The 12,992-nt window shown below is 38.6% G+C and overlaps 1 protein-coding gene across 1 annotated transcript in view; it reads right to left on the reverse strand.

Moving 5' to 3' along the window:
- RPS6KC1 (ribosomal protein S6 kinase C1) overlaps positions 1-12,992 on the reverse strand; it is an 89,192-nt gene that overhangs the window by 13,786 nt on the left and 62,414 nt on the right. The window contains exons 12-13 of the mRNA XM_082480347.1: positions 4,539-6,116; positions 4,178-4,267 (exon numbers count right to left, since the gene is read on the reverse strand). Coding sequence (XP_082336473.1) covers positions 4,178-4,267; positions 4,539-6,116 — 1,668 coding nt within the window. The remainder of the gene's footprint in view (positions 1-4,177; positions 4,268-4,538; positions 6,117-12,992) is intronic.

The raw sequence follows: 12,992 nt of genomic DNA on the forward strand, positions 1-12,992 counted from the left end.
CAGAAAACAAAATTACTATAAAGAGGAGGAAAGTTAAAGAAAAAAACCCACATAAACCTCAAATTAGTCACCTTAACCATATTAAGACAGTAGAAATTCTCAGTTACAAGTACTTCATTTCTTCTTTAAAAGCAAATAGGTTATTCTTGGCCAAAACCCCCACAGTTTTACTTGAAGTGGTGTTGAGTTTATAGGGGAAGATTTATAATCCATCGTTTCCCTTGTGGGTTAGAGAAACAACATTTGACTTATCATAGGTGAACAGCAAAGATTTAGTTTGGCCATTAATCAAAGTATAGCACAGGCGCTACTTTTAAGCATCTGCAGACAACTTTGTTGTTGCAGTAGTTGGTTCAGCGTGAACTTTTTATTGAGTAGAACTATGCAAGAGTAAAGAGAGTTATCCCGCTTTATCAACTGATTCAACAGCACTATAACACACCACGACTCTGAGCTTGCGAGTACAATTCTTGATATGCAAATCATTACAAATAAACCGCATCTTCCGTCTCCAGTTCTTAAGGGAAGTTAGGCAAATCACAGCCATCCAGTGCAACAGCAAAATCCATTAATGGTACAATGCCACCTGCCGTCAACAGTGGAGAAGTGCCACTTCTTGCGACAGATTTAGCCCTGCTTTTAATTTATGCACGACATGAAATTACAATTGCTATTTCATACAAAATTAATTACATTGCTAGCAGGGAATGGTATGCAGCTTTTTTAACTATCTCTTCCCTCATCTTTTTGACACTTCTCCATTTATAAAATTTGCATTTGTTCTATTATTTTATATATACACTGCATCATCTCATGTCTACGTACGCAGTCACATTGCGTCTCTGCTTTTTGTAGGATAACAAGAGGTGCACAAGTCCTTGCCATTCACCATGACAAGGATCTGATCACTGTTCCTGTACCAATACTACCTTGCTTTACTTTAATACAAGGTTACAACCTGGGGTACTGAAAGCCTTCAATACAAAATTCTAGATCCTGCAAGCAAGCCCCATGTAGTTGGACCTCTGCTCTCTCCTGGGTCTGAAAATCTCCCATATTAATGCATTATTATCCCTAGTCCCTCCAGGAATTAGATCCCAATATCTAAATTGTAGAATTTAGATTTCATGTTTTCCTTCAACCAATAAAGCAGCTTAAAATTTAACTATGTCCTCAGGCACTTCAGTGCTAAGCACTTCATAACTTGTGCTGTAAAAAAGTAACACCTGAAACCTTATCAATTAAAAAGATAAAAGTGTTTCAAACACATTTTTACATCTTTCACATAGCTCTGCAATACAATTTCCTACCTATTTTAAATTGAAGATATTCTGCAATTCGATTAAATTTCACATTCATTCTCTCCTTTTTCTGCATCCAAAATTTGCTCCTCAAAAATCAATGCAGAAAAAGAACTGCATCCCAAGACTCATCATCTGTTCTCAGTCTCTAACACCAGACCTTAAAAAAGTGTTTTGATAAAGACTTCTTCCCTTTCTTGCATACTTTGAACAAGTGCATTTAAATAACAAAACGTTGAAATCACGTAACATACAAGTTATCATATCAAAACCCTATTCTATCCCGAAAACACACACCAAGCTAAACACAAGGAGACAAAATTTTACAAGCCAAGTTTCACTGCATCCTTCAGTTAGGAGAGAAAAGGAGAGGGAAGGCTGAGTACCCAGAGGTAGGGCAACACAGCACACAACACTGGAAACACCAGGAAAATTCAAAACAAGGTAAAGACTCGCTTTGAGTCATTTATTTAGTCACTGTGCTGTATTATGATAAGAAATCATAACACCTGATGAAGTTTTGTGAAGATCATTTGTTCACCTCTACAAAACTGCAGCCCTTCCTTCAGCAGGGAAAAAGCAAGCTGTGAGCAACATTTACAATGAGTTTTCAAAAGCAACTTTAAAAGAATTAAAAAACCCAAACTTGCCAAATTCTCTTAGCGTATTGAACTAAAGCACAAGTAGAATTTCAAAATCCTTATTCCAAGAAGCAGCTTGAGGAGCAATGCTATCATGATAAAGGGGAGACATGGGTTCCAGGGACACGGCACTTTCCTTAAAATGAAAAATGATCGTCCAAATAAGGTGGTTTTTTTTCCCTGTAACATCAGAGCCTTAAGAAAGCCCGCTAACATGATTATTGTTTTAATACTGATCAAAAGTTCCAGAGCAAGATTTACCAGTAGCAGTAGTCCTAAGAAAGCTGCTTTGGACTCAGCTATACACCATTATTGAAGGTACAGGTATCAAACCATTGCTCAGAACAGAATGGCACTTGGCTCCAAAACATATTTTGCACTGCTAAGTTATACCAAGTATTACACTCCTACGCAAAAATTAGCATGAAATAGCTACACTAAAATAAGAGTATGCTTTGCAGAGATAACATTAAGAAATATGAAAGGTAAGAATCATAAAGCAGTATCGATTCAGCCATCTTGCATGTATCCAATATTTGCATTTGCAAATCTTCATCTTGTAGCTCGCCAGTTACAGACACACAAAGCAAACTGCAGCTTGGGGCAGGGCAGAGAGGGCAGAGAGGAGAGGGCAACTTGACCAAGAAAAACCCGGATGGATACCACACCTGTGCTGTGAGGTGGAAATAATGATGGTGCGGAAAACTTTATTCTTGCATTTGGGGACTTCTCAATATTATTTCAACTGCTCCCTAAACACTTAATTACTACAGGAGTTGGCTGGTTGGGGCTTAGGGGGCAAAAAAAAAAGCCTCTCTTTGGATCCTCATTAAAATACAGAAAAATTAAGCTTTGACTTTCACAGCTCATTAATGATGACAAGGTGGGAAAAGGCTGCACTTCCATCTTTGCTACTACTCAACTAGGGAACGCTTTGTACGAGGCTGAGTTAGGGAGGTAGGAAAACGCTTCTTTCTAGCAGGGCGTCATGCACGTTGCCAGCCAGGACACGTTTCTATTTAACAACCACACGAATTACTGTGATTCCCCAATTTTCTTGTTCTTGAATTAAAGTGGGGTGAGGGTAGAATGAAGGTGTTGGGTTTGCTTTGATAAGTAAAAAGAATTCTTTTCTTTAATACCTGCCCTTTTGACTTGCACCTAGACAGAAAACATTTCATTTACCATTATCTCAAGAGGCTGGCATCCAAATTTTTGTTGAGATCCTACCACCTTTATTCACAGACAGCAGGTCCTTACTGTATTTCAGTTGCGGGACTAAGTCACAGAATAAACACCTGATGCCAAACTAAGTTCAGAACTTCCATTGCTGATAACACTTATTCTAAATTTTTCTGAGCACATTTGCAGATTCTGAGCTCGACAACTACCTGCACGCCAAGTTGCAATGCCCAGCCAGACCACACGCTCAGCAGAAAGAGTATGTTGGTATTTCAAAGTCAGAATAAAAAAGGGAAACTGAAAATCTAAATAGCCTCCCACTTGTCATTTCAACTCTAAATGTAGGGGGTTTTAAGCTAGCTATAAAATTTTTAAAATACGAAGTTATAAGTAAAACACTTGATTTTTGGTTGTCACTACCATTTGACCACTATATTAGCAGAAAATAAATTGGAAAAAGGAAAAGAGGGAGGGCTCGGTTTCAAGTGTCATCCTTGCTATAGAAACCCAAGAGATATTGATTTTATCACCCTTGTGATTGATGAAAGCAGTTCTAAGAAAAGAGCTCTCTAAACTATTTCAAAGCCCACTGTAGCTCATCAAAAATGTCAGAGGCATCTCTGAGCCTATTAGGGTTGTATTTTTCAAACTGCTATGGGTTTCCCCCCCCCCCCGTGTTCTTTGCATGTATAAATTTTTGTATTTTTAAGGCTCTTAGTCATCTTTTCAGTCTGCCCTTTCCTTTATTTGCTCTTTTCAGTTATCAAGATGTACTCACACATAGCAAATAACTGCAAGAAAACAAAACATTCCTTAAAATTGCTTAAACAAGACATTCAATGCAATTACACTTTATGGAAATGATCTTGCAAACACCACCACAGTTCAACAATAAAGCAGTTATGAGCCCTCTAGCTTTTTAAGACATTCAGGAAAAAGCAAAGAAAATTCAGATATTGCATGATCTCGAGCTCTATGCTATAGAGGTTCCGTGAGAAAATGAAAGCTGCTAATCTACTTTCCAAGTGAAACATTGTAGGTGATTGCTCTAACCTGGGGCACAGTACATTCTCTCTATGGCATCGTTGTCACAGGAATCTTCAACCTCCCTCCACCTGCTAAAATACGTTAGCTGAATGTGTCCTAAAAACAAAACGACAGGAGAAATCAAAACATTTTTCCCTTCCATTTTCTGCAGAAGTGAACTGTAATTACTCCTTTTGTAGCTAAAAACAGTATCATTAAGAATAATGGCATCATTAAGTACTAGAAGCTATTACTGGGGGTGAATTTGCTGCACTGATAATGAAGCTCTAGACAGGAAATGAAGATACTAATTACAAGATAAAACGCCTACTCAGTTAATTGGAAGCAACAGCGAATAAAAAGAAATGCATTTGCAAAAGTTCCTGACCTCTATCATTCAATAAGATGTTGTTTGGGTTCAAATCGCGGCACACAATTCCTTCTCTATGTAAAGCATCAAGGGCTACAACCATTTCAGCTGCCCATCTTTGAATGCAATCCTCTGGGATATAAAACCTGGAGGTTATCGCTAATCTTTCGTCGAGGTCCTGAAAAATTTGATGTATTTCCTTTTCCCCTGCTACTGCTATTTTGTCTTCCCTCTTTGGTGCTGTCTTTTTACTTTCAGCTGCTGGTAACAAAGCTGAGTCTGTTTCCTCTTTCCCAAAGTCTCCAGTTTGATCGGAAAACAGCAACACTGCTTCATTTCTTAACGTGTCTCCGTCCAAGTTAATGTCTTGAGCACCTGAGAGCGGGCTGGAAACAAATAAACTTTCTTCTTTGCTTGTCACATTTAAGGAGCAGGCTCCAAGCCTTTGAAACAGAGCCCCGTCTTCTGAACTACCCACCTCTTGGTCAGATGTAAAGAGGGTCCCAAGAGCTTCCTGAGTGACACCACTGTGACCATTTGCTTCCTCGTGGGAAGGATCACCCACTTCTGGTGCCACATGATTTGGCTCTTGATCAAATGCTTTGCACGGCTCTGCAGAATTATTTAATTGTAAGACATCAGGTGTTTCTAATAACTTTACTTCCAACATGTCCCTATCAGTTTTTGTAAACTTTGTTGGCCTTGAGGCTGCTGCCTCTTCTGTTTCATCAGACATACCAGGTAAGTTTATTAGGAGATCGGGCCTGCCTTCATCAACACTATTTACATCATCAAAAGCAGCATCTTTAAAGGAGATAACTGGCACAGAGTCATTTGAACCCCTGCTTATGGTGTCATGAGCTCTCACACCCATTTTGCTCTCTAGGGCATCCAAGCTTCTGTCATGATCTGGGACAGAAAACAATGGCTTCAAAGGCTCTGATTTCAGGTTATATAATTTTTCTCCCAAATCAAGCCCCAGGAGCTCACTAGTGCTATCTTTGCTGTCTATCCTGAAGAGTTCCATGGGGCTGTTCTTTGATTTAGTTAATGAGTCCAATATCCTAGTAGGGCTAGCTATTTCCGACTCAGCATCGTCAATGAAAAGCTTTTGTTCCTGAGACGCAATCCGAGAGCTGAAGCTATCACTGCCAGCAACACTGCATTTCTGTAAGCAACTTCTCTCTTTGGCATTTAGACCTTTGCTCTCTAGTTTAACCACCGGTTCCTCATTTAGAGAGCCTGAATCAATTTTTTCTTGCCCGTATTCATTGCATAACGTTAAATAACTAGTAGTGCACTCTTCTTCTGAGCTGGATCCTGAGTCCATCCACTTTGAACTCTCCTGGCCATCTTCCTGGTTGCTGCTGTCATCCTGAGAGCTTGGTGTTAGGCTGCTCTTCAGTGGGACCACCTTCAGCATGCTCTCCCCGTAGCTTTCTTTGGAATCAGTGCTGCTACCGATGTCTTTAGGACTAGGTGTTGGCTGCTCCAGGTAAATTTTAGTTGAACTGGATGTTCTGGGTTCAGGAATTTCAAAGCTCTCTTCAGGACTTCTGTTTAAGAACTTACTGACATAAGACCACAGTTTTCCTCCTGCAAGAAAAGAAGGGGGGGGGGGGAATCTCTTAATTTCACTCAAAGCAAAATCAATTTCATCATGAAACAGGAAAATACCCTCATTGTCACAATACACTATATCCTTATGGCCACAGAGCAAGTTGGATCCGCTGCCTCCAGAGGAAATAATTACAGGGACTACAACTTGCTTTTCAAGCAGATTTGTATTAATACATAAATATTTAAAGAGCTGCATCTGAGATTAAGCTTCTTTTTCTTTTTTTTTTTTTTTTTTTAAACTTCAGTAAAGTCTCATTTCGGAGTCTGTCTCAAGTTGCATGGTGGTGACTACTCTCCATCTGGTGTCTCAAAAGAAAGCAAAAACTAGGGAAGATCAAATGGTTTAGTGCCCATCACCAGTTCTGCCTGTACTGAATACTTCTGTATCACAGCTCCAAGCTCATGAGCAACATTAGGGGAGATGGACTAAAAACTAATTAGCAAGTTCGGTAAGGGGAAGGGAATTACCTCATATTATTTTAAGGATCTGTTTCTCTCATTGAAGAAGTGGTTTTTGTTAGTTAAATACGGATGTATTTCTCCCTGTAATTTCAGAATTCAAGAAAGTTTTTTTACACCTTGCTGCATTACACAAGCGTTTATTTATACTCTAAGTTACGCTGGCAAAGCAGCTCCTTCACATCAAAGACTCTAAGAAAGTTACAGCTCCAAAAGCAATACTTGCATTTAAAAAAAATACAAAATAGGACTCTCTATGTTTCCAAACATTGTACATATTAAAAGAAGCTTACAGATTACAAAACATAATTTGCACAAAACGAATCAAGATGTTACTACATCTCTTGCACGTGCCAAAGAATTTAGCTTAAAGCTAGAAAGCCACCTTTGATAACTTATGGAAAAATGCAAAGACAAGACATTTCAATTTAAAAGATTGTACAGAAATTCTGTAAAATGCAGGCATTCTAACAAAATCTTTGTAGAAGAAAAAAAAAGTATCTAGCCCACTGGGCAAAGTTTTGATTGGTTTTCTCTCCTTTTCTTTTTTTTTTTTTTTATAAAACAGAGTCTTATATTTTTCCAAAACACAGTCTTTAATCGTTATTTTTAAACACTCTTCATATCAGGCAAAATTCCTTTAAAGAGTACAATAAAAGAAGAAAGTATTTTTCATTGCCTAGGAACAGGTTTTCTATATTCCCAGGTATCTAAAAAATAACTTACCAAAGGCAGAAAAACCTTGATACTTTAAAAATGAATTTTAATAATATAATATGGAATTTTCTTGCCCTCCATCCCCCTGGGTAAGGTAAGACTTGGTTTTGAAGGGGGGGAGGGAGGGAGAATCTTGCTGGTTGTGATGAAACTAAGTATATTAAAAATATTAAGAGGGAATTCTAAGTTTGAGTCCAATGGTAAAAATGACAATTTAGATCTATTAATCCACGTGGTTTCTGCCATGAGCTACAAACGGACTTAGTAAGTCAGAACAACCCTTGCCACCTTCTAGAAGACAATGAGAAAAGATGCCAGGTAAATGAATAGGAGCAAACAGAAGCAATGCTCGTATAGAATGGAAGAAGAACTGCTATACTGACCACTGTATAAGCACTTGAAATACCAAAGATGCATTCAAAATACCTACAAGTGTGCCATGCCACAGTAGCAAGACATGGCTCATCAGTCACTCCCGGCAGAGCAGGAGCCCTCAGCCCAGCGAAGCAGGCTGCCTCCTCGGGCAGCAACTGACTGAGCTTGCCTGGACGCAAGCGACCTGCCGCCCTGCATCGCTGAGACCAAGGGCCCTGGTTCTGCCAGAAGTGCCTGACGAGCAGGACCTTGCCTCCGTGAGAAGCAGCGAGTCCATGCAGACTCTTAAGATGAAGCCACTTGCCTTAAATACAACGTGTTACACAGCTGTTCAGCAGGGCAAAGGCAGAGCCAGGGCACTGCTGTGCCTTCTGAGCTCTGCAGCTTGCATAGGACCTCAAAATTACTGGTTTTAAACTGATTTGGTAAAAATAAAAGTTGTTCATCCCATAATCACCAAAAATTCTTTTTCTAATATTACATTTTTACATTTATTCATGCTTTTGCTATGGAATGGCAGGGAGAGAAAACAACAGAAAACAGAAAGAGAATGACAGCGAGAACATACGCTTTCATCCATGAAAAAGAAGCAACACAAAAGTTTAATTTTACTCCATGATTCTGACGGAACAATATTTTTACAACAATTTATTTTCTTTAAAATTCCAATTAAATTATTTAAGTAAACAGTGCTTGCAAAATAACTTTGCCCAGTTTATTAACTAGGCATGGATTTATTCAGGATCATTTCATACCAAACAATAAAATCTCATGTGACATCCATGCCCCTGCTCCATTTAATAAAACACAAAGTGTCCCCATCCCACCTGCATTATATTAATTAGTACAAGCAAATGCTAAATGCTAAATATTTCCATCTTCATATTACTAGTGTTTGACTTCACAAATTTCTTATGAAAATACAAATCTCAGGTTTCAAAGGGTGTTCACAGAACATGACCCACGAAAACCCACATTACATTTTGCATCTTTGGACAACGCCTGGCATAACAGCACCTCAGCCTCCAGGCATGGCTTTAATGCAAATATTAGCACCATCAGTCCTTCCTCATATGCAAGTAGTAAGAAAAGGTCTTTCTAATGAAGGCTTGGGTTGAGCTTTGTCCCAGGGATGCAGAAAGCTCAAAACTTTATTTCTATGATCTATTGTCACGGTTTTTTCCTGTGTCATTACTGGACGCCAGGTGCATTTTTACATGTGACACCTGAACAGCTCTCACCAACCTAAATGTTTCTCACCCCTATATTTAGGTAAGAAAGGGCTGGGCTGCCCGGCAGTATGAAAAGTGCAAGAATTATCCTCGCACAACTTCACTTTTCACCTATAGACAGGTCAAGCTGCTCTCAGGACAACTCCTGTCTTCTGCTCCCTCCACCTCACTTCATGCAAGATTTCATGCAGCCTCCACTAGATTTTGGCCTCTACTCGAAGTCGTAGTATAGCTTAAAGAAAGAAGGAGACCCAAGAAGGATTAAGGGAGGAAAACAGACATGTTGAGATCAATCCTTGAAAGCCTCACAGAAAAATCATTGAAAGAGTCAAGAGGTTCACGCTATGTTTTTTTAAATGTTCAATTTCAAATGCTTTCAGCAAAACTAAAATTTGCAAAAGACAAAAAAAAAAAAAAATCTCTTTATCCTTACAGTGTTCAGGAATTCACGACTGTCCACCTGTGAAAGACAGAACTGCAACAATGATTCATTTTCTATTTGTAAATGTATTATATTACCTTTTTAAAAAAGAAGTTGCTCATTATCAATCACTTGGTCTTAGAAATCACAGTGGAAATGACTACTTGCTGCAACACCGATTTAGAGTTAAAATGCAAGTAAATACAAAAAAAAAAAAAATTATTATGCCCAAATATGTTTACATACAAATATTTCAAGACTGGCCTCCTGGTCAAGTGGAAATACATAAATAAATGCTATTCAATAATTGTGTTCTATAGTGAAAAACAACAATTTTATTCCTTTCTGAAAACGTCCAATCCAGGGTCAAACAAGAGTGATATTTGTATCTGGGTATATAATTATGCCTTTATGAATGACATACTAATAATCTTTCCCCCTCTCCCTATGTGTTGTGTAAGATCAAGAAAACCCATTAGCAAGCCTTGCTAATATAGTATCAGGAATCTATAAAAACTAAAATTACAGAAATCAATCCAAACAAGGAAGCTTCAGTCATTGTCAAATAGTCTAACACACTAAATAACTACAAAAGTTACCAGTTTAAGCTAAAGTTTATTAGTGTTTAATACAATTTCAGAAGTACAGTATTAACATAACTAATTATTAAGATTATTTTCTTCTACCACGAACAGACTCTAGAACCAGTCTAGCTTGCTCTTTCTGGTTTTAATAGCACATGAAAATCTACATTCTTCTGCAGTTATTCAATGTAAAATTACTTATTAGAATTGCCTTGCTTAACCAAGTTTCCAATACTCTGGAGGTTGTACCTCTGCTCTGAGAGGCAGAATCTAAAAAGTTAGTGTCCAAAATAATCAACAGCAAATTTCAGTATAAAGTGACCACATGATGAAGCTGGCTAGGACTCTTGTTAGTTCCATAATATTTTTGCATTCTTTCAATATTTCTACAGTTTTTTTGTTATTAATAGCACTTGACACAGGACCATCAAAGAGAAGAAAATACAGAGACTATATACTACATATCATAGGACAAAATGAAACCTAACAGATTAGCAAATTTAGTCTCCTAGATATGTTTTTTGTTCTAGCTGACAAGGAAAATTCATGACCTGTTGGATTTTACCTCACCCAGTGCTCAGACGCTTACCATTCCAGCTTCATGTTCTGAAAGACTGGCCGACTAAGGAGGCATACTCCAACATAAATCAATGGCTTTTGCTAGCTTGGCCTATGAGTTTATTCTGAAGGACGATATACTCCAATTCCTGCAGAACTGGAATGCAGCTAAGAATGCAGCAATCACTTTATTTAGGAGATCCCAAATAAAGTCAAAGTGAACAATCCAGGCTTCCAAATAATTATGATTGGACAAGAGAAGAAAAACAGAGTACTGAAAGAGATCTGCCTGAATTATTGTCCAAAACTGGGCCCAGCTCTCTACATCACTGCATAAGAATTTGTTTATGGCCAGGAGTACCAATCAGAAGTCATGCACCGCGTGCAAATTAACATTCTTCCTTGCTGGAAAAAGAACAACCTCATGGTTTTCTTAGAACCACTGTCCTCCTTTTCAACAAGGACATGGCTACTGGTAAACTTCATCATGTTTATGTACAATGATTACATAAAATTATGCTTGTACAGTTTCTAGGCCAAAAGAAACCAGACATGTAGGCACTACCATGAAACAACAATAACATTTCACAGCATCCCAACGGCAGCCACAGTGGGGCTGCAGCACACACATGAATGGGCAGCTAATCTCCAACCTAATCTCTAACATGACAGTAGTTACAAACACCAGAGTCTGTAAGACACGGCTGCTTCCACTGCTGCTGGTGAATCTCTGCTACAAAGTTTGCTAGTTTAGGCAAAGCTCCCACTTCCCGATGCACTTTGAGCAAAAGCTATTATTTCAAAGCAGCCTCCTGAAAAAGTCACTTGCCAAGGACCCTATCACCTCTCATACATTTTCTGATTGCTGTCAAATATTTACAGCTCGTACTATCTCCTTTCCTAACAAATGCCCAGTTTTGCAAGCCAGAACGCTACCGTGTTGTTGTCTATCAATTCCTCTGTGCAGCAAGCCTCTTCAGCATGAAGTTTCTTGAGTGCTCTCCAGATTGATAGGAACTCCAGCTTGTTTATGCTTAAAGAGATTTGACAGCTTCTAACAGCCACTTAAACTTTGATGTCCCATGGAAGCCCCCCAGCCTATTTTTGAAGCATCTGTTTCTAAAATTTCTGGAGTTAACAGTGCCAAGAAGAAGTGAGGCCTTATTAACACCAGATTGGCTCTCTACCACACTAGAATTTGCCAAGTGCTTTCCAACAAAGCTACAAGATAACTTTATGGACTTTCATGCTTCTGAGACACCCTTGGAGTCTCCAACTGTGGCCATGAGAAAAGCCTGTAAGAGAACCCAAGACCTCACTCACCAATTCTGAGCACTTAAAGGCATCATGATTTACCAAAAGAAAGAAAAAAAGAAAAAAAGGCTTAATCTTGAGCGAGAGTCTGTGGTCAAGCTTGAAGAATTCCATAAAAAACCCAGTAGCGCTGCACTTAATACAGTCAAAATTTACTACGAACAGGAAAAAGTAAGCTGCTTAGCAAATAAATAATGTCTGTACGTAACATTAAAATCTCCTCTGAAAATGCTATAATTCAAGCCATTGCCCACTTAAATTAATATTTTACCCTTGAACTTCCCGATGGTGTACCTAACATACCTAACATAATAAATCACCATCACTTACAAATTTGACTAGCAGGATCTTCTTTCCTACTGGAATAGAACTACTTGGAGTATGAATGTTAAGAGCATTCATAAAGTCATGGAATAAAATTTCAGAGACTATCACTTAGAAAGTACTGACCTCGAAATTTTTCTCCTTTCCCAAAATTAACTACAAGCACCTTCTCTATTTATATTTGGTCTGAGATGAAAAAAATTTTAAGACAGCTTTACCTATAGGGATTCCTGATATTATTATCCTTGTAATTTAAAGGATGAGTGCTACTAACATAAGACTGATGTGATCAAGTCCATCATCAGTGGGGTGAGCAAGACTAGTCCCTGCAAATTGTACAGCATAACTTTAGCCCTATTTTTATTCATGTAGAGCTAGAAAAGGAAGCCTTTCTCCTTAATCACTTTCCAGCACCAGTCTCCTGGGACAGGGAGAGGTGCACAGGCCATGCAGTTCTAGAAGCAACACAAAACTATTGCCCCAGTTAGGGATTTGGGATCAGGCCCTACACCTGCAATACACTTTTTACATGCATTCTCAGGCAATGTACTCATCACTTTGTACCCCAGCTATCCCTCTTTAAAACAGAATATATCACTCCTTTTCCTCTCCCTTTGCCTGTTCTGAGCGCAGACAGTAAGTTCATGAAAGCAGGGGACTTAACCTTGTTAATTCCCTGATAATCAGGGAAGAGTCCTTAGAGCACATCATTTTTGAATGGTTTTCAAACAAGGGTAGAGGTGAATCCATTTCCAAACTACTTCCTGCTTTATCAGAAAATGAGGGAAAACCCTGGGCAGTTTAACTTATACCCACAAGTGTCCAAGTCAGGTGAACCCATATATCATGTATTACCAACAACAGCCCT

This window comes from Vanellus vanellus (assembly GCF_965231255.1).
Source record: "Vanellus vanellus genome assembly, chromosome: 3".
In the NCBI taxonomy this organism is placed as follows: domain Eukaryota; kingdom Metazoa; phylum Chordata; class Aves; order Charadriiformes; family Charadriidae; genus Vanellus; species Vanellus vanellus.